Source organism: Anas acuta, chromosome 8 (genome assembly GCF_963932015.1).
Source record: "Anas acuta chromosome 8, bAnaAcu1.1, whole genome shotgun sequence".
Classification (NCBI taxonomy): domain Eukaryota; kingdom Metazoa; phylum Chordata; class Aves; order Anseriformes; family Anatidae; genus Anas; species Anas acuta.
In genome coordinates this window covers 12,724,338-12,746,429 of record NC_088986.1, presented here as the reverse complement: position 1 = coordinate 12,746,429, position 22,092 = coordinate 12,724,338, and the positions used below count along the sequence as shown (strand labels likewise).

Genomic DNA, 22,092 nt, shown 5'->3' with positions numbered 1-22,092 from the left:
TAATTCAAGACCAGATCTTATTGTAAATAGATACTAGAGGTTTGCATCCTAATTACAAATTTACAGACATTGTGTGGGTTTAAGTCATAAACAGAACATTTACTAAATGTGACTTTTGTCCCTGAACGAGATAATGATTCGATATCACATACAATGGCTACACAGGCATAATCTCATCTACCATAGACATCACTTTACAATCATTTTCACCTTAAAGCAATCCACTTCTAAAAGGAAACCTTACATTTTCAAGCTTTTTCTCTTGATACTGAATTTTTCTGTTTGTTTTATATAAGACTATTCTTAACATAAAAAGTAAAATAAAAGGCTTTCATTAACTATTCTCCTACTAATCTGTATCATTTTTTCCATTCTACTATTATTTTTTTGCATATGACTCCCAGTTTGAGTACACATATTGATCCACAGACAATAGTGTGCCAGGGTTTGCTTTTAAGCAAAAGAATAAAGAAACCATTTACTAGATGTAGGAGCAGGAGCTAGACAGGGAAAATGGGGTGGGGGGATGGAGAGACTAGCAAGGGTAGGAATTAGGTTATTTGCAAGGGAAGGAAAAAGCTGATTTGGTGTTTGGAAACAATGCTGTATGTCTGCTTGCCCTTTGGCCCAGTTTTCCACAAGTGACCCAGACTGCTGTTTAGTACTATTTTATATGCATTTACTTTAGAGAAAATTGATCTGTAACAGGTTAATGACTATGACTGGATTTTGCATTGTTCAAAACCAGTTTAATCCCTTGTTTACAACCAGCTACACACCCATATTTGCATTAAACAGACTTAACACATGGCCTGTCATTTTTATTCTTTAATTTGAAAAAGTAGTAATTTGAAAAGTTAGTAACATTTAGAAGGAAGTTATTGCATCCTTTTCACACTTGGTATCTGATAATCAATATAGTCAAGTTAATGACGTCATTCAGGGTGTTTGCAAAGTTTGTTGAAGTTTTCTCAATCAGATATTTCAGAAGAGAGCATGTATATGCACTGTCCCAGTCAGAAAGGACTTCACACAGGGATGGTCAGATGGTGTTACACCATCTCCATCCTGTTTGGTGTTGAGGTCAAACACTTCAGTGCAGCTCGTGCAAGTGTATGGTTCCAGTACAAAATTAGTCTTGATACTAAATATAGTACACAATAAACACATCAGTCACGAGTAGTACTGTGAAAATTACATTTGTTGCATAAGCTTACAATTTTAAATTGCCTAAATGGCATAGAGATTATTGATAGTAAACTGTTTTTTATTCCGGTAGAAAGAGCCCCAGGAGAAATGGTTAGAAATAAAGTATACCTTTATGTGCAGGGATCAGTGATCACTGAAATCACATCTTAGATATGTGGTGGGTTCTTGAAGTCTCTTTTACTTACTTTTCATCTTGGTTATGCTGAAGATATAATTTGCTAGTGCTTAACAAGGGACAATAGATTTGATGTAATGCTTATCCAGTGAAGTTCTATGGCTTTGATTGTGTAGGAATCAGAATACATCACCATAATGCCCCTTCCTGCCCTCAAACTCTGAAACCAGGAATATTGTTACCATAATAATTACAAATTAAACAATACAAATTTTTACTGCACTACTGATGAAGAGTTGATTCATTGATGATGAATGGTTACTAGAAAACTCTTCAAATATAGAGTAAATCTGAAAGTATTAATTATTTTCAGGTCCAGGCTATCACCCTTGAGATTTTCCTGAATCACAGAATTCATCCTCGGGTTCGAATGTTAGCTGCAGTGGTTTTGCTTGAAACCAAGCCAGGTCTTCCAATCCTGATGACATTAGCTGATGCTGTGCTGAAGGAACCTAGCATGCAAGTGGCAAGTTTCATCTACTCTCACCTGAGGGCCCTGGGTAGAAGCACAGCTCCGGATCTTCAAGTGATGTAAGGAAAATCTGCCTCATTTCTCTAGATGAAGAACTTGTTTCAGACAAATTGAGGTGTTAATGTGCTCACTGATTTTTTTCAGGGCTTCTGCCTGCAGAATGGCTGTCAGAGTACTAAGTCCCAAATTTGACAGATCCGGATATCAGTTCAGCAAGGTTTTCCGCTTCAGTATGTTTAAAGGTAAGATATGTTACCCCCCCCCCACCCCCCCCCATCCCTGCCGCATAGTAATCATCCTGAAGATTTTTTAGGGAAATATATGCAGGTTGAAGTATAACAATAAAGTATGAGAGTTTAATTGCACTAGCCAGGTGGCTAGCTGCATATTGTTGCTCCATATTCTCCTACATTCAGTGGAAATAAATAAATAAATAAATCTCAGGCTCTCCATTTTGAGAGTATTTAGGTCCTTCTGTATTTTGCACTGCACACTGCCAGCATTAAATTACCAGAGAGCTTATGGGGCTCTAACCCTCTGTTTTCATTAGCCAGTGAGGCACATGTTTCTGTATCAAATGCCATAGTCTCAGTGGTGCTTAACAATTTCATACCATTGTTCAGCACCAAACAAACAGAAGGGACCTAAATTACTGCTGAAGTGGATTAATTTCTACTGGTGCTGAACATGTACAACTCTTTCTGAATTCAAATATGATGCTAAATTCCCTTCACCCCAATAGTAGTGCCCAGTGAAACAGCAAAAATGGGCAGATGTAACAAGTCATTGCACCTATGAGTAGCTAACTCAAGCATGTTGTCTAAAGATTTTTCTTGCACCCTCTTTCCAAGATTCTTTACTGGAATGAGCATGATCTGGAATCACACCAGTTACATCAATGGAAGTCACCTAGAAAAATCAAGAGCATTGGCAGTTAGGGGGGAGAGGACCAGATCAGAGGACATCTCTTTCTGGGCCAAATTGTACCTATTTCCATTTTCAATTTCTGTTACTCTTCCCAGTAGGGATTTTTTAAGCAACTCTCCTATGTAAATGACCATGACAGCCTCAGTGATTTGGCATATGTAGCTGGCAGACTGGAGAGATGATATCTACAGTCTCCTTACACATGCTGTTTATCTAAAGAAGGACTTAGATGTTTTTAGCACTTTTGTTATTCATTGGTATATATAAAGACTCTTTTCAAAGTCATCAATAGAAAAAGACTCAAACATCTAAAAACTTCAGTGCTAAGTGTGCAAGTACTTTTGCCTTCTTTTTGGGACGGGAGGGGGTTTTGGAAGACTTTTGTAGATCTTATTGTTTCCCTTCCCCTGTTTCATGGTTTTTATATGACCATTTAGTCCAGTCTATAATGAAACTGAGTATAATACATACCACAGCAACCACAATACCACATGCTTGCTTCCTCAGAGATGGAGGCAGAGAGTGCCCAAAGAAATACAGTAATAATATCTACAGTGTGTAGATAATACACGCTGTGTGAACTTTTGTACCATTTAAAATGCATTCATAGAGAGATACATTTTCCAGAAATAAACAGATATGTGTTTCAGTTTTTAGGTACTCATTTTCTCCTTACTTTTGCTTTAAAAATGAAGTTGCCTGTATTTTTGCACAGTGAAAAAGAAGGGTGCAGTACACAGGAGGGCAGTTGGCAGAGGGCTATGTGAAATGATTATTTTGTTCTGGCTGTAGCCTCAAATGCAGCAGATAGTGAATTGAATTGCTGTTAATTCTTGGTGAATGCCAGTGTCACAAATTTGTTTACAATGCAGATGTGAAATTTAAACTTCTTATCCTGAAGACTAAGGAACACGTATTCCTTTTCTCACTTATTTAATTCTTAGACTTGTATAATTCAGTCAGCTAAGTGAAGTCAATCCTCAATTGCACTGGTGTGGGAGGAGGCTCCATCCTCCAGTTTTCTGATTTGATTTGTCACCACTAGCCATGGGTGAAATGTTTCAGTGAGTTCCTTCTAGAAGAGTTACCATAGTGACAGCAGTAATGCAGTACCTATTTTCTTGCTAAAAACAAAAATGTGCCCTCAGCATCACAGTTCTTTGTGGTGCTAGGTGCTGAATTTTTAATGATGGGTACTAATGTCAGTTGAATATACCTCTAATCTGGAATCTGTCACACATGGCCACCACAAATAGTGCTTCATGTTCTGCACGCTGCCACTGAAATCAAATGAATGACCCAGGTACCGCTTAATATGGGAACTAACAGAATCTGACTCTCAGTATGTACAGGTTTTCTACATATTTATATAATGAAATATGCTTACTAATATCCATTAAATATCCAGGGATTAAAGATTGCGTTATTTGATTAGTGATTTTCCTTTCCCTCTTCCTTGAGGTAAAATATTTAGTCAGATATATGCAGGTGTCATCACACTCTCACAGGGAAGTGGCCATGGTGCATCATCTCACTGAGTTAGTAGGATTCTTCATTGGTAAATATTTTCTTAGAGCATTAGAGATACATAATGCCTAAGGTATGGAAAAAAAATACTATCTTTAAGTTGATGAATTTTGTTTAATCTTTTACTCATTTACGAGCAACATTTCTTATGAAGTATCAATAAGACTGCTCTGGCTAAAGTCATTCAGAGAAAATCTAGTCTTCTTATTTACAGATCTAAAGTCAGTTTATAGTAATGTCCCAGTGTGATACCATTTTGTTTTTTATTTTCTATTGGAAAATAAATGTGAGATAAATGTGAGGTGGTGAGGTGTTTTGTTTGTTTGTTTGTTTGTTTGTTTTTTTGGTGTTTTTTTTGGTCTTTCCCTGGCTGCCTGCTGAAGGTTCTCCAATGATTCCTCTGCCATGGGAAAATGCCTCTTATGGGATAGCATAAATGTTTTTATTTTGATCACAGGAGCTGTTACTGAACAGCATATTTTGTAGGCAGATAGTGCGAAGCACATTGGGTAACGCAGGAGCTTCATGCAGAAGGAGAGTGAAGGTGACCTAGTGAAAGGTCAGTTCATACAGATTTTGCAGGCTAAGTGGATTGTCTTTCCAACAGATTGTTTCTCAAGTACCTGGAAAGTTGGAAAATCTGTCCTGAGAAATTAGAAATCAAACTTAGTCTCTGTAATCTGTTACTAAACTTAGCGTAAGATACTAAACGTAGTGAGCTAGGGCCAAGGATCATTCAGGCCTCTGTCAGCATGCACAAATTCAAGAGAATGACAAGGTGTTAGCATACTAGTGAGATTTTGTCTGAAACACAGAGAATGGCACTAGAGAAATCACACAGGCCTGAATATTTGTAAACATCAACATTTGTGAGCCAAGCAGTAATCTAGTCTTGAAATTATGGCTAAATAATTTATGAGAATTTAATCACTCCTTTTCTAGAAAGAGGACAAAGTCTCACTCCTTTTCATTACAAATCCAGGATTTGGACTCAGTGATCCTTGTGGGTTCCTTCCAACTCAGGATACTCTATGATTCTAGAAAACACTTGAAAATATATTTCCTTAATACATCAGTAATTTCTGCACAGGTATTGAAATTATTGGTCTGCATTTTCTAGGGCTCTGCATTTATCCTGGATTTCCAATGCTGATTTCTGGTCTTGTTAGAATTCTAGGGTCTATTTAATCAGTATATGGTGCCTATGTCTAACACAAGGATAGCAGAAATTAAACATAGGGACTCATAAATATTTTCTTGTCCTCTATATAGTATTAGAAAAGGAAGGAGGGTTGGAAAAAAGGAAGCACAACAGGGATGCCTACATATTGTGCTACCCTAGTTCATTTTGAAACTTAAGGAAATTTAGAAAAGCCTTGGGATTAATTTAATTCAGAAAACAGGACTGAATAAAGCTGTGCCAAGATCAGGAAGAACATATAACTGTGTTCTGCACTGATTATCTGTACTTAAGAACATTGTAGATGATAAATCTAAAGATAAATAGACAAAAAATATGTTTGTTTGAAGTTTACCCAATAGTTAACAATTATTTAACAATTAGTTCATTTTATGTAAAGAGCTACAACATTTGGAACGAGGTGTGTTAAATTGCCTCTGAGTCATCTGGGAAACAAATCTACACCTCACCATCTGTCCTTACCGGCCATCTCTATCCCTTTTTCTTAAACTATTAGCAAAGGATGGGAAATCTGTTCTCATTTCTGATCCCCTTTGTCAAGTTGCCCTAAATGATGTCTTGTAAAAGCATTTCATAAGCTGGCATTATAGAATCTGACTGGATGTAAAGGATATAGCAGAAGCAATTGGAAAAATAACATATCCACCATGCAATGAGCAGGGGACTTGTAATTTTGCCCTTTAACAGTTCAAGAATGCAGAATATTCTGTTTGTGACTGTTTTATAACATCAGGTTTATAGCTGAGTTTTCTGGCCTTTCTCATACCATGCTGTATCACTAACTGGGCTGTGTTTTACTACCTATTTCTCTTCAGAGTTCCTTATGAGTGGACTGGCAGCTAAATATTTGGTACTGAATAATGCAGGCAGCTTAATTCCAACAACAGCAATATCCCACCTGCGGACACATTTCCTTGGGAGAGTTGCTGATCCCTTTGAGGTAATTGAGTCTACCAGCAGTTTGCACCTCATACCTTCACAGGACCATCATCCAATTGCCATTTACATTTTGCTTCATCCCACAGGTGGGAATAACAGTTGAAGGACTGCAGGAGGTGTTTGCTAAAGGTTACTCTCCTGACAGGGACTGGGAGACTGACTATGACTTCAGGGAAATCCTGAAAACGGTAAATTATCAGGAAAAAGGAAAATCTGTCAGGGACTGGTTTGCCAAATGTTACAAAGAGTCAGACTTTCTTCCTCTTCTCATGCAGCTCTCAGACTGGAAGGCACTCCCGAGTGACAAACCTTTTGCTTCAGGCTACTTGAAGATATTTGGCCAAGAGTTGTTTTTTGGTGGACTTGATAAAAACACCATCCAAAATGCATTGCAGGTATCATTTCAAAAACACCACCAGATAGATAAGCACCAAAAGCTTTAAAACACTATTTCTTCCACACATTTCCTTCTCCCCCCCCCCCCCCCCCCCCTTTTTTAAATTCTCAGTTCAAGAGATTTTTTTGTCTTTAGTGTTAAGGTAAATAAATTCAAACTTTGATCAGGATTAGCTATAATCGTTGCTGGCAGACCTTCCCCTGAGGCGCAGTTAATGACACAGATCATGATATTCAAGCTCAGCTTATTTAGACAAGTTGAACTCTGTAATTGCAGGCATGGTATGGACCTGATGAAAAAATCCCTTCAATAAAGAGATTAATCAGTAACCTTCAAAGTGGCATAGGGAGGCAGTGGACCAAGGCTTTACTGTCCTCTGAGATCCGTCATATCGTGCCTACCTGTGTTGGGTTCCCAATGGAGACCAGCTTCTATTACTCTTCTGTCACAAAGGTGGCGGGAAATGGTAAAGTATTTCAATACCTGAGCAACACAAACATGGTTATCAGGTTATGGAGGGATTTTAAACACTTTGTTTACTTTCTTTCTAACAGTTCAAGCACAGATTACACCTTCTCCAAGGTCTGATTTCAGATTGACTGAGTTACTGCAAGCCAACATTAGGCTGCGATCCAAAATGAGTCTAAGGTAAATATTTTTCATAAATTGAAAGAATCATATTTCCAAGTGACAGAGGCCACAAAAAAATTCAACAGCTGTTTGCTGTATGTACATAATTTTACCGTCTCGTTCTAACTTTTCAGCATGGCTAAGGATATGACCTTTGTAATTGGGATCAACACAAACATGATCCAGGCAGGGTTGGAAGCACACACCAAAATTAATGCTCATGTACCTGTGAATGTTATTGCCACTGTCCAGATGAAGGAAAAAAGTATCAAAGCTGAAATTCCTCCATGTAAAGAAGAGACTAACCTATTTACTGTAAGGTATGTCATAGCACTTATCTTTCTTTGTAGCCTTGTAGAGTGTTTCCAAATTAAATGGAACATTGGCTTAGGGATCTTGCCTTTGACTAACAGCTTGAATAACTGGAGTGATCAGTGTAGTTTATTGAATTTAAATGAAAGGACATGTAAAAAAGATTTGCTTGAAAATATGTTTTACTTTCTCTGGTCTTGACCTGAAAATTACCATTTCTCAGTTTTTGAGATTCATAAAATATTTGTAACTCAGAAGGCATAAAATTTCTATCCCAATATATATATTTGGGTTGAAGACACTAGGTAAAATATAAGCCACCTGGATTCTATCAGTTGTAACAGATAACCCATACATATTTGCATTTGGTGACTGGAAGTGCAGAGGACTTGGTGTTTCTTGTGTTTTTAACCCTTGTTACCCTGTAGCTGCCATTTGGTTTTCTTGCCTGTTAGGTCTACTTGATTTATTATCAGTGTATGCAATTACAATACACTATGGAAAACTGTTGTAGCCAGATGCCAAACAAATGAAAACAGATGGAAATACAAGTATGAAGAGAGGGATGAAACAGAACGAGTATGTCCAAGGAATCAAAGCAGTAGACCAAAGCTTAAAAAACCTTCATACACACACACAAAAAAAAACAGTGAGAAAGACAAGCTGAAAATTCATAACAAAGAAAAAAGCATCACTGACAACAGAAATCAGCTATTATACAAGCTGCAGAAATGTTAATAAGTTTCTGCTCTAAGAATACAGCCATAACAAAAGAGCTCAGTTGCTTGATCCATCTGCAATTAGCATTCATGGCTGCTGGCCCAGAGAAGCTCTGCAGGTCTCTTCAGTTTAGCCACCACAGAAGCTAATCATTATTCTCCCTTGCTCTTCAATGGTCACAGAACCGCCTATTAGGTATTTGACATCACATCCTCCTCCCTGCTATGATTCCTCAGCTCCGTCAATCATGATTGTAATCAGGTTCTCCACACAGAGGAGGGAGAGTTTCAGCAATTCACAGAGAGTCTGTTAGCTGTGTGTAAACTGCTGTGGCACCATGAGTGAATGTTTTGTTCAGTTTCTTGTGAATATCAGGACAGTATACTTCCAAGGTCACCAGGGACAGCGGGCACTTGATCTCACTAGTTCTCATCAGAAAGGACAAAGCGGATATTAATGAACTTAGTAAGGATGCTGAACTGGAACAAGAATATTGGACACTGTGATGGAGTTTAGAGCCTCAGGCAGAGAGCTACAAATTTAAGCAGAAAGATCCTTATGGCAAACCAAAATAAAAAATATTTTCCTCCTTTGACTTAAGGGGAAATCAAATCATCCACAAAAGGGTTAAATGTATTGCCAGAAAATATAAAACAAGTCACTAACAAACATAGGGGATCATAGACAAGGAGTCCACCAGTTCCAGCCCAAGCCCTCCTCTAGACCCTGCAGTATTCCCATTTATAAAGTGAAGTTGTCAGCTGGAAGTAGCTCCATAATGCCAAGTATATGAGAAAGCTAATACTCACTAGCTAACTTTTAGCACCATCAATTTTTCTCCTAAAAGCATTCCTGTTCACTGTTACAAAACAAATGGTTGGTGGAAATCACACAGAACAATGAAACTGCAATGAGTACAAGTGAAGGGAAAGCAATAACTAGAGAATGTAACGCTGAACCACATCACTGAGGAGGTCAAAGAACAAACAAAGTAAAATCTTAAAGGTATGAAGAGAAACAACCAGGAATGATATATAGAGAAGAAGGATGTATATACATTCTGTCCAAAGTCTTAGTTTAAGATGGACTTTCTCTTCCTTTTGCATAGCTCCACCAAAAAATAAGGAATTTAATTGAATTCAATATAAAATCAAATATTTCAACATAAAATATAAATAAATATAAAATATCGAATTCAATATTTTAGAAATTTTCTGACACTTCCCCATATTAACTTTAAATGCTCCTTTTAAAGAAATGGTTCTAGAAAACTATTGGTCTTTCAGCTGTTTGTAAGCTGTTTGAAATGTTTTAGTATTAGGCACTTGTCTTGATGGTCAGTGAGTTACTATCTATAGTAGTACCTTGAAGCTGGTCAGGATGCAAAATTATTCTAGTTTTCATCTCCCACACCCGAACACAGGATATAAACAGTCTTCAATAGTGTTTAGTTCAGTTACATCCTACATACTGTACAGGTTATAACCAGTCACAGTTGTGGGATCTATATAAATATCCAGGAGTGGAAAAGAAATTCAGGTGAACGATTAAAAAAAAATTAAAGCCCAAAAACTTTGGTGATAGAGAGATTGTATTCCCAAGACAAATAAGTACACTAAGGACTCAACTTTCTTTACAGCAAAAATCAGAGCACAATTAATCATACCATGAAGAGAATATATAGCATATGTTTCAATTCAATTCTGTCAAAGTTAAATTTAATTAAGAATAATAGTTATTTTTAAGGTTCTTTTAGCATAATTATTTGGTATATTACAGATGGCTGTTTAACCATACTTTTAAACAAAATTTACAGGAAGAAGTAAAAATCAAATAAATCTAAGGAAAAATTAGAGCCCTGTGATTAAAGTATAAATATGAAGAGCTGCCAGAGAATACACTTTGCAAATATATCACATATTCATAATGACAGGCTACTGAAGGATATACATAATCTTGAATAGAGCTCTTACCATGGGGCTTTTTTGCTTGTTTTAACTGTAGGATAAGCAGAAATTGCTTCATATTTATAAGATTGAATTACAAAATTACAACACTGTACACAACATGTATACAACATATAATGGAAAATGCAGAAGACCCAGTGTACGCAGTGCATGAGCTCACCATGCTGCATGTTTGGGGATAGAGGAGAGAAATGGCTTGCAGCCCAAGCCTCTGTTTTTGTAACACCTTTGCTCCAAGGTCAGAAGGATGATGTGCAGGAAAGACAAACATTTTCATTTCACCGCAGCAGAAAGAGAGTTAAAGATCTGGTTGGAAAATTGCCTCTTGCTTCTTATTTCTTTGGATATGATGTCATGCTGTGCTTTAAAACCTGGAGAAATAGTTTTTCAGTGATTTTTGTTGTTGTTTTTGTTTTAAACAGACATTGAGATCTTCTGTCCCCATGTTTAAGGCCACACTCCCTGAAATATCAGTGGCCTAACACAGCTGAATTGCTGTCTCTTACCCCTGCAGTGAATTTGGCTTATACTAAAGCACAGCTTCTTCTCTCATCCAAAAAAAAAAATACACTAATACATATTGGAAACTCTCCCTTTTATTTTTTTCTCCCTTGTGTTGGGATCAGAGAGAACAGATTCTTTCATACCATAGCTTTAGGCCTTCTTTGTGACTGTTTTTCTTGTTAAAGCACCAGAGCTGGCTCTTGTAGCCTATTTTTACTGTGCCGTGTGATTCTGCAGACATTGACATGTGTCACCTGTGATGCAGCTACATTTGTTGGCTCTCTGTGCTCAACAGGGAGGAATCGATCCTCTACTTTCATTAGGTGGCAGAAGTAGACTATTGGCATAAAAAATGCCTAAAAAAAAATAAAAATGGTAAAGAAACCCCAGGGCTTTCTGCTTGGAGACCCAGACTGCAGTTCAGTGGTCATTTGAATTATTGAATGGGATTAAAATAAAAGCCATTTCCCTTTTTGTCCCTTTACCCAGATGAGCCATCTGAAATGCAAGTTGATTTGTATTTTCTTTTATCCTCTCAGCTTGTTAGGGAGAATATTTTATTTCAGATTCCATTCTTCAAGGTTCTCCTCTCACCCAGCGTGGAGCGTTGCTGTCATGTCCTTATCTAAAAAAAGAGAGAGATGGAAAAGAAAACAAAGCCCACAGGTGACACACGTTTTATTGAGGTGTTCCACATGAAGTGCAATTGTGTGCTTTACAGTGCACGCAGCACAGTAGGAGCCTTCAAGAGGAAGAGAGCACTATCAAATGAATACAAATTCATCTTTCAAATAGGTTAGATTGGAATTGCTCAGGCTAGTACAGTGTGGACCATATTAAAATAGAGACCATTTTGCAGATCATCTTTCCATTTACTGTCACAAAGGCCACCGCCATTGATGGACCACAAAAGCCCCAGGGCAGGCAGATCAACTTCATATGTGAGAAACAGTATGTGGGGAATTCTGAGCTGGATGTTAGCTATGATAAATGGCTAATAAGGTAGAGCTAGCACAATTTTATTAGCTGAAGGAAATAGATTTTCACCTGTCAAAAATGTTTAGTATTCAAGATGTTTCTGTGACCCAAAACAAATCTCATGGTTGTCACAGCACTGTGAAGAATGTAGGTTATGGAACCAGGGCATCAGGATATCTAGCCATCACTTGTCTTGAATCCTTACTAATACTCTTAGACGCCACAACATTGTAATCAATGTATTGAACACATTTACCTAAGTACACTCTTCACCTTCCAACACATCCTCTCTGTGATGTCTTTCCAAGCCACAGGTCTGTACCAGTGCAGTTATATCAAGCTGGAGACACTTAATTTGACAAGTTGAGGTTAAAAATGTTAAACAGGAAATAATATTCAGTAGCTCCTCAGTCCCTCACGTTATTTTTTGAAGTTATGACAGTATTTTTCCAACTATAATATTAAAGGAAATGAGAAACAAGTTTAGCAGTGAATACACAGAAGTTTAAAATTTTAAAAGAAAAAAAAAACTCAAAATAGGAGTCTCAAAAATTTAATAGCATAGTCCACAGTCCAGCTTCTAAGTGGGTTGTTCTTTAAGCCATTAGGTATAGGGAGATCCCACCAAGTACAGTTTTTTTAAACTCAACACTTGATTGCAAAAGCCTAACTGTGAGATATCTGGCCCAAGATTGGTCCATGTCTTTATTCACTCTTAGCCATTCTAGAAAATACAACTAGCAGGAAAGATGCTCTAAATATCTGTAAAGCAATTTGCCAGGTAAGATACTTGTTGCTGAGTATGTGCTATAAGGCATTTTTCAGTATTTTTCTTCAGCAGTGCTTTATCAATACAGGTTCCCTTTAATGTTTATTCTGCAGGTCTAAGACATTTGCTGTTACACGAAATATTGAAGATTTGGCTGCTAGTAAGATGACTCCAGTTCTTCGACCTGAAGCAGTGCCTGACATAATGAAGATGTCCTTTGATTCAGATTCTGCATCAGGCGAGACTGATAACATCAGGGTAACTGTAGTTATATGTATATATAGCTATATATATGTGTGTAGTGTCTATTCTTCTTTTTTTTCTTTTTTTTTTTTTTTTTTTTGGCTTTTTATCAGTGGGAGACCATTTCTTTTCTCCATAGGAAAATGTATGACTCACCTCTGACCAAAGCTACTTTGCACAGAATAGGTCAGGTTCAATCTAATAACACACATAGCCCTATCATAGCCCTATGGAAGCATTATTTTAAAATCTGGAGTGTGATCACAACATACTTGTGACACAAAAGAACATTTGCTTTGGTAATTAACTTTACACTGCCATCTACAGGATAGGCCCACAATCTTTAAAATGCTTTACAACCATCATGCAATCATTACATTTCCTGGGACAGCCACAAATATTTTGTGAGATGCTCCAGTGATCAATTTGCAGAGCCAAATTTAACACCTATAGGCACCCTGATTCAAGGATGGATGGCAGTTTGTATGTCAAGCCAAAGGACTTCCTGAGCTGCAATTTTCCATAAAAGCCACTACAGGCTTTCTATGATGGGCAGCATCGTGAAGGCATCACCATGACAATTCATTCAACAAAATACTGACAGAGGTGAGGAATACATTGTCCTCTTCAGGTTTCATTGTCATCCTGCAACTCTGAAGGTTTTTCAGATAAGGACAAAAAGAGGGTGAGTACAGCACTTTCATATGGAAAAGTCAATAGGTAAATGTACCATCAGCTGGAGCAGTTTCCAATATCCTGGAACAAGCAAAGATCTTTGTGCCTATGTGCTCTTCCTAAAAATTTATCACTCTGTTGTTATTCTTGAATGAGCAACAACTGAAAAAATGACACTGGTTAGAGCATTCCCCAGTATCATTATCATTCCCTTTGGAAAGAAAGGATCAGTATTAAAATTCCATTTTTTTTTCTGTGTGGTTCATGCAAGTTTGGAATTTTGTGAGACATGATAAACCGAGTAAAAAAATAATTTCAAACTCTGCATTATGTATGAAAAAAAACCTCATGGTTACATGTTTTTTGCTATTTGCTTCACTGCTCCAGGAAATTATAGCTTTCATTTCATGGATTTGGTTCTAATTTTAATTAATTTTCATTCACTCTTCTGCAAACATCATTTATTACATGTAAATTACATATCTTTGAGTGGAAATTTCAAACATTTTATAGGCTTTGGCCATCTAGGAAATCTCTGTGATCTATTTAATATATTAATATATAATTTACATATAATATATGTCTGGTTAATATATTCTCACATTCATGTCAGATCTCAAGTGAGACAGAATTTGTGTGGACATGGATGAAGGTTTTGTAGTTTGACCCAATAATAAAGCAAAAGAAAGAACTCCAGTCAGCATGCTCAGATTGGTCAAGAATCTTTTTACACAGTTTAATACTCTGTGAAAACAAAATGAAGAAATTAGAATTATCTTGTGACATAATTTTCCACTCTTACAGCCTGAATCTCCTTTTACTCTAGATAGTCTAATCAAGGCATTCAGTTGATACCTTTGTCCAACTGAAAACCAAGTTGTTCTATACCACAGCCTACCAATCTCAAATAAATTGGATAATTCTTTCTGCATAATATACGCATCTTTTACTGAAACAGGACTTTTAGCATATAAGTATTTTTCGTAATGTTGTCCAGTTTAACTTGATGTGTGCATTATATAATAGGACAGACAGTCTGTAGAAGATGTTTCATCAGGAAATTCCTTCTCCTTTGGACAATCTTCTTCCCGGAAGGAGCGATTTGTTCAGTCTATATGCTCCAATGCAAGTACATTTGGACTTCAAGTGTGTATTGAGAGGAAGAGCGTACATGCAGCATTTATCAAAAATGTGCCTCTTTACTACTTAGTTGGAGAACATGCCCTTAGAATGAGCTTCAAGCCAGGTAAATACAATTGTGCACAAGAAGACAGTGGTGGGTGGGTGGATGGGTGGGGATGTGTGCATATATATATATATTTATTTATTTATTTTTGTGTATATATATATATATATATATATATATATATATATGTATATATATAGTATCTTATCTATATAGTGGCCTGGACAACCATTTCTCAGCTTTCCCAGCAAGTGGCCATGCGGCGCAATACCTCTCTGTATGGCCAGCATCAAGCAGAGCTGATCTGTACCTGCAGAGCGTGTCTGATGCATCCTGAATCATTAGATTTGGGATGTAAGCAAAGAGCAATTGGACATGGGCAGCAGATCTGATGCAGAGTCCTGTAGCTACATTTTAAAATCCCAGACTCTTAAAGGGAATTATGGATTAACCTTGTCAGGATCTAGTTCTTAATGTCTTAATCCATGATCATAAGAAGCAAAAGCACAGCAGGCCACTGAATCTAGGTCTCCTAAGTATCAGGCCTAACCATTGGGCCTTTCTTTGCAAATCAAAAGTAAACCTCAGTTCCTTTCTAGTGCCTGATTCACTCACCCATAGTGTTATCTGGTTAAGCAATCCAATTCACAATTCACTTGACTTAAATCTTAAAAAGATCATTCTGTTTATGGACGTGAAAAGAACCTATTATTATGCTAACATTGTAAAATTCGCTTGTTGCCAGTTATTTAGCTATTTAGCTATTACTGAAATATTTTTTAAAAGTTACTCAACACACACACACACACACACACACACACATATATATATATATATGGTGAAGAATGTCTGGATAAATCATAGCAAAATTTGGTTTATTTTATTATTCAGTTGCTACTACTAGCAGTGATACTAATTGTTGTGCAATTTCAGTTTACACAGAGGCACCTATTGAAAAAATACAAGTCTCAATTCAAGCTGGGCACCAAGCTCCTGCAAAAATGATACGTTTAGTAACATTTGACGATCCAGAGACACAAGCATCTTCCAGCAAAGAGGCAGTCAAAAGAGTGAAGAAAATCCTTGATGAAACTGTTGATGACCAGGTACTGCTGTAAAATCCACTTCTAGATTTAGGGGAAGCAATACACAAAGCTTGGTTATTTATACTTACTTTGCCTATTTATATTTACTTTAACCACATTAATTTAGATGGTAAACACAAGTTGGAAAATAAAGACAGGCTTTTGGGTACACAATTCTTTCTGCAGATCTTTTGATTAAATTAATATCTTTTGGCATAGATGCGGTGAAGGGTTGGTTTTGTAATTTTCTCTGAAGATCTCTTGCATGGTTATGTAAGACCCCAAATAGACATTGTGTGCCCAGAAGGTAGTCTGTACCACCCAGCTACTGCAACGTAGCGAAGAGGTGTGACACTGACCTATACAACTTGTTCTGAGATAGTAATGATAGTGCTATAGCTATGACTAACATAGAGTTACAAGTAATTATATGACCAAGTTTCTACACGTTTATTATTACACAAGGGTAATGTTCTATCTATGTGTGTTTTTAACACGTCATTATGTATTAGCCTCATTGTGGTGTATTGCAAGAATCCTATCTGAGGTACACATCTTGTCTTCTAAGGCAGCAGAGAGGTTCATAGCCCTCTATATCTGATTTTACTTAAAGCCTTCTGTAGGGACACAGAAACAAAATAAATATATATGTATACTTTTTTTTTTTGTTCTATTGGTGTAATTGACTAGGGAATAAGAAAATCCAGAAGCTCCTCATCCAGTGCCAGCAGCACCAGCGGAAGTGCTGAAAGTACAAAGAGCAGCCCATCCAGCAGCAACTCTGACAACAGAGCATCACAAGGAGGGACCCAGACAAATCTGAAAGCAAGACAATATAAAGCCAAAGAAAAGAAATTCTACCCCTTTGGGGACAGCAGCAGCAGTAGCAGCAGCAGCAGCAGCAGTAGCAGCAGCAGCAGCAGCAGCAGCAGCAGCAGCAGAAGCAGCAGCAGCAGCAGAAGCAGCAGCAGTAGCAAAGGCAGCAGTAGCAAGAGCAGTAGTAGCAACAGCAGCAAGGGGAGCAGCAGCAGTAGTAGCAAAGCATCTGGTATAAGGCATCAGGCTAAGAAGCAGGCCAAGACCACATCGTTTCCACATGCCAGTGCTGCTGAAGGAGAAAGAAGTGTCCGTGAGCAGAAACAGAAAATGCAGAGTAGCAGCAGCAGCAGCAGAAGCTCCAGCACTGGTACCACCAGCAGCAGTGAAAGCACTGGTGTTTCCTATCATCACAGCAAATACGACAGACAAGGTGAAACGAAACATGTCAAGTCCCAATTTAACAGTCACAGTAGTTACGACTTATCTACCGAATGGGTAAAATTTTCTATTACTTTGACTTCTACTAGGAGGTGATCCTCACTGAGCTATAGGTAATAATTTATTTTGGAATTTTCCAGGAAAGTCACCTGCCAAAAGTATACCGGCTCCGCTTCAGGTCTGCTCACACCCATTGGGTAGGTACCTTATTCAATCGCACATTCCCATGGTGGCCATAATTGATACGATCAAGCATCGTACTGAAGCACTTTATTTGGTTCATTTTACTTGTTCATTCCATATTGTCCAATAATATCATTGACAAAATAAGTAGGTTTATTAACCAAATACCAACTATTGCCCTACATCCTTCTATTGCAGCACTAACAGCCCTCAGTTTTTCAGTCAGGATACCTTTGAGCTAGATTCATTACAGTACAGCCAAGACAGCTAACAGAAACCATGGGATAATTATAAAGTGGTAGGACCTTGCAATAGGAATGACTGTTTCCACAGTTTTTAAGCAATCACAGCAGAAAGGCAAAATCATTGTGTATGTGGATGGAATCAGAAAGCAGGTTCAGTATGTATTATGGCACAGAGGTATTTTAAGTCTGTGTTAGAAGGATGATAACGTGGCTTTTGTAAGTGTTACCTGCTTATGAAAAAGAAAATGATTTACTTTTTTTTAATTAAATGGTAATCTCTTTTTATTTCTTTAAAAAAAAAAAAACACACACACACACACACACGTTTGAACACTTGTTAAGTGTCAGTTTTATTTTGCCTGACATTAGATCTAGATGTGATGTTGCAATTTGCAATCAGTGTCTACATGGCCTTCCTATGAGCTGAAAGGTACAGGTACCTCAGATCCACATCCCTACCCAACTAACTTCATGTTTGCTTTATAATAATAAAAGTCACACGCTAGCTATGTCTGAATTGTCTTTACAGGGAGGCTGAGAGCTCTGATTTTGATGTCTGAAATATAAAACTAGAAACCAAACCATACCTTATTAACCTACTTTTGCTTCATAGCATCCAGAACAGAAGAGATCCAGCAGCTCATCATCAGCCTCCTCGGAGTCAGGAAGCAGCCACAGCAACAGCAGCAGCAGCAGTGACAGCAGCAACAGGAGAAGTCACACAGGTGGCACCAGCAGCAGCAGCAGCAGCCACCACCACGGGGTAACAGCTGGGCACAGCTCAAGAAGAAGCCACATGAGCAGAGGAGTCAGCATTCACCACAACCATGATTCCAGCCTGACTCACGAGGTAGTATCTTTACTGTACAGTCAAGCTTTGCTAACTGCTGATCAGAAGCTATAGACGTGGTTGCACTCTAATGAGCTGAAGTAGGCAGGACCAGGAAGTAGTCAAGTTTGTAAATTGAAAGTGCACTGAGATTTCTTTTCCTTTGTAAACATTTTTTCCAAATTCCTTTCGTCTTGGGGTTTTGATTACATTTTCTTTAATTTCTAAAGCCATTAGCTCTATGTGAAAACCTGGATTTGGAAATGATAAAAAAAATAAAGGGAGTGAGATTATAAAGGGGAAATATATTTTTTCTACCTAAACAAAAATGCAAATTAGGAGGAAGTAAATAAGTATAACTTAAAGCTTCTGTTTTAAACCTCCTAATTATTAGCCTCCTAATTATTTTCAGATGTAGACTAGAGGGCATGAGTGCATGCTGAGAATAACTAAAATCAGAATACCCATGATCATTACTGATAGAGAAATATAAAGTCCTATTAAGCACTGTTCATCTTTATTTTTAGTATACAGTCAGTATTCTGTAATTGTATTAAGGAAATGTATCTACTTACCATAACAGCACAAGTAGCCTTGCAAATGCTGGCAATGTATCTGGGAACTCTGCTACTACAAAGGATTTCAGAATAATCAACTTGTTTGAAGGAACTGTTGTATAGTAAAATAGATTGTGAATGTGTATAACACTATGAAGATACCTAGCATACAGTAGGCAGCTATTTAGAGTATTGCAATAATGTGCAAAATCTTAAGTATAAAAAGATAGTTTGGAAGATCTTGGATTCTTTATCAAAGCAAACACTTCTTTGTAAATTCCTGGTGTTAGTGAAATCATTAAGACTGAAACCAAAATTATTCTTAAGTATTGAGGATATTGACAGACGCACCATAAACTAAATGAATGATGAGGAATGCTTTCTGCTACCAGCATACATAAATTGGACTGCAGGCTCTCTAGTGAATACAGTGAAATACTTAAGCACAGATGGTTGGGGGTTGTTTTTCAGCGCAACTTCCTGGGAGACGTAATTCCACCTGGCATTACGATTGTGGCACAGGCAGTAAGGAGTGACAACAGAAATCAAGGTTATCAAGCTACAGCATATGTTCGTTCTGATGCTGCCAAAGTTGATGTGCAACTAGTTGTGGTTCAGCTGGCTGAAACCAATTGGAAAGCATGTGCTGATGCTGTAATACTACCTCTGAAAGCACAGGTAAGTACACAGGCAGCTTTGCCAAATGAAACATTTGAAAAGCCCACACTTTTTTAAATAAGCCCAGAGCACTTGCTGATTAGGAGGTCCAAGGAGGGAAAACATACATATTTTGAAATATATTTCACTTTTGTGAAATTTCAGAGATTATCCATTCCTTTCACCATCCTTTTGAATTAAAAAAAAAAAAAAGTTTCAAAATCTGTCAAAAAATGTTGATTTTCAAGATACATCAAAATATTACCTGTAGTATTTTAGAAAATAGTTTAAAAGTTTGAAAAAATTACTGCTTCATTACTATCTATTTATTTGTTCCAATACAAGTTTGCCTGTCTGGGAATGGCTGGCTCCATAATTCACTTCAGAAGATTCATCACTCAAAGGCATTCTATTTTTTAGGATTTATGTGAAATAATAGGAAAAAATAAGGTTAAATAATGGGTTGATGCCTGAGAGAGTATAGGTTAAACTGGTTAAACTACACGTCTTTCCATTTTTTTCCTTTTTTTTTTTTCCCTACCCCTCCTTGTGCTGTGCTTCCCAAGCCCCTTTCTAGGAAACAGGTCTTTGGATAACAGTTTATAAACCTTTGCTTTTTGCAGCAGCAATTAACTAATTCAACCTGATATTTCAGCATTGAATAAGTAGGGTGACGTTCAAAACAAGAAGTATTGGGGAAGGCTAATAGAAATTTTAGTGCAGACTTCTACCAGAAAAAAAAAAAAAATTGATTATTAAATTACCAAATTTAAGGAAATCTTTTGAAATTATGGCAAATCTGAGCCTATTTAGAGTGAAAACAAGACTTAGGAACATAAAGAATCAATGCAAAATTTCATAAAAGAAGAAAAACTTGTATTTTGAAAAGAGCAAACATGCTTCCATGATTCTTTTCTGAAATTTTGGTGTCTGTTTTCCTGTTTGTAAAGGCTAGACTGAGATGGGGCAAGGAATGCCGGGACTACAGGATAGCAGCCATGGCTACCACAGGCCAACTGGCAAGGAAGCCAGCCATGCAGCTGAAGGTGCAGTGGGGAAATCTTCCATCCTGGATAAAAAAGACATGCACAACGTATGTAATTTGTTCTTTCCTAAGTTGTTGTGTTGCTTTTTCTACACTAGTTCGTTTTATAAAAGCACTGATTGAAACAGTTCAATGGTACAAAAGTATTTTGTGAATGTGTTCTAGTTCCTTCTCATGTTTCATGTTAACAGATATCCCTCAAATACTTTAAAACTTGACATGCTTAATTTCATTTTCCTTATTAAATGATTTGATATTCAATTCAAAATGGCTTATGGCTTTGAAATGTCCAATTCAGTCTCAAAAATTAAAAATAATAATAATTTTAACAAAGGTGTAAATTATCAAAATAAAAACAACGTCTTTCTTCTGGATAGAATCAACCATTTAATTTGATCCAAAGTATGGTTTCTGTGACTTCTCAATTGTCCCATTGTTTCCCTGATTTTACAGAAATGCCAATAATCTTCATCCTTCATTGTCTGTTTTCGCTCTTGGAGCTGAGTTTGTCACATCTTATTTATCTCTAGATTCATGCAATACGTTCCTGGTGCAGCACTCATGTTGGGCTTCTCAGAGGCACATCAGAGAAATCCATCTCATGAATTTATAGCAAGGGCAGCTGCAACTTCTCCACGAACAATTGATACAGTAATTAAAGTTCCTGGGGTATGTGTCAATTTTATTTTTTTTCCTTACCTTGAATGGATTTTCAACTAATAACATTTTGATGCTTATATAAAGGAGGAGAAAAAAAAAAAAAAAAGAGAGAGAGAGAAAAGGTGACCCCTACCCTTTCAGAAAAGCTGCTACATACCTAACTACATTGGTCTTGAAATACACGTTCCTTGATTTTGTACTGCTTTGGTGCAATGTAGCAACAAGCAGAAGTTGAAAATCAAACTCTGTAGTGAAATACTTTATTTCCATGCTGAGAGTAGTGGTTAGACCCAAATTGCCTCAAATATGACTGCTTTGCACTCACAGCTTTATTCATTTTACGCAGCATGACTAGTTCTGTGGGATGTATAGGGGCCTCAGAGCAGATAACGGAGGCCTTGAGAACATCTTGCACTCTGCTGCAACAATGTGCAGCATCTAATTATGTTTGTGCTTGAGTTCCCACAGCTGCAGTGACCACACTTGATGAGACAGGTCTGAGCAAGTTACAGCAGCCACAAATTCAACTCTGCTTAAACTAAACTGAAACATTTAGTTAAACTCTCAGAGCAGCTTGCACAGGCTGGATCTGCAGAATCCCACTGATCAATTGGTCCTTGTTCACAAAATCTCTGTGCACCGCTTTGACAGATTTCCCCTATCTGCAGTAAATTAATAACAGTTAGCTATTCATAAACAGAGAAATTACTATGCCTTTAACCTTCTGTGGTGCTTTAGTATTG

At 37.3% G+C, this 22,092-nt stretch overlaps 1 protein-coding gene across 2 annotated transcripts in view; it reads left to right on the top strand.

The window, feature by feature from the left end:
- LOC137860369 (vitellogenin-1-like) overlaps positions 1-22,092 on the top strand; it is a 42,765-nt gene that overhangs the window by 13,457 nt on the left and 7,216 nt on the right. For both annotated transcript variants that reach the window (XM_068690551.1, XM_068690552.1), the window contains 17 exons: positions 1,698-1,915; positions 2,001-2,098; positions 6,327-6,451; positions 6,537-6,638; positions 6,726-6,845; positions 7,124-7,313; positions 7,402-7,495; positions 7,612-7,797; positions 12,841-12,985; positions 14,672-14,891; positions 15,765-15,937; positions 16,607-17,230; positions 17,314-17,370; positions 18,215-18,451; positions 19,459-19,665; positions 20,595-20,737; positions 21,220-21,358. In XM_068690551.1, the coding sequence (XP_068546652.1) occupies positions 1,698-1,915; positions 2,001-2,098; positions 6,327-6,451; positions 6,537-6,638; positions 6,726-6,845; positions 7,124-7,313; positions 7,402-7,495; positions 7,612-7,797; positions 12,841-12,985; positions 14,672-14,891; positions 15,765-15,937; positions 16,607-17,230; positions 17,314-17,370; positions 18,215-18,451; positions 19,459-19,665; positions 20,595-20,737; positions 21,220-21,358 (3,078 nt within the window). The remainder of the gene's footprint in view (positions 1-1,697; positions 1,916-2,000; positions 2,099-6,326; positions 6,452-6,536; positions 6,639-6,725; positions 6,846-7,123; positions 7,314-7,401; positions 7,496-7,611; positions 7,798-12,840; positions 12,986-14,671; positions 14,892-15,764; positions 15,938-16,606; positions 17,231-17,313; positions 17,371-18,214; positions 18,452-19,458; positions 19,666-20,594; positions 20,738-21,219; positions 21,359-22,092) is intronic.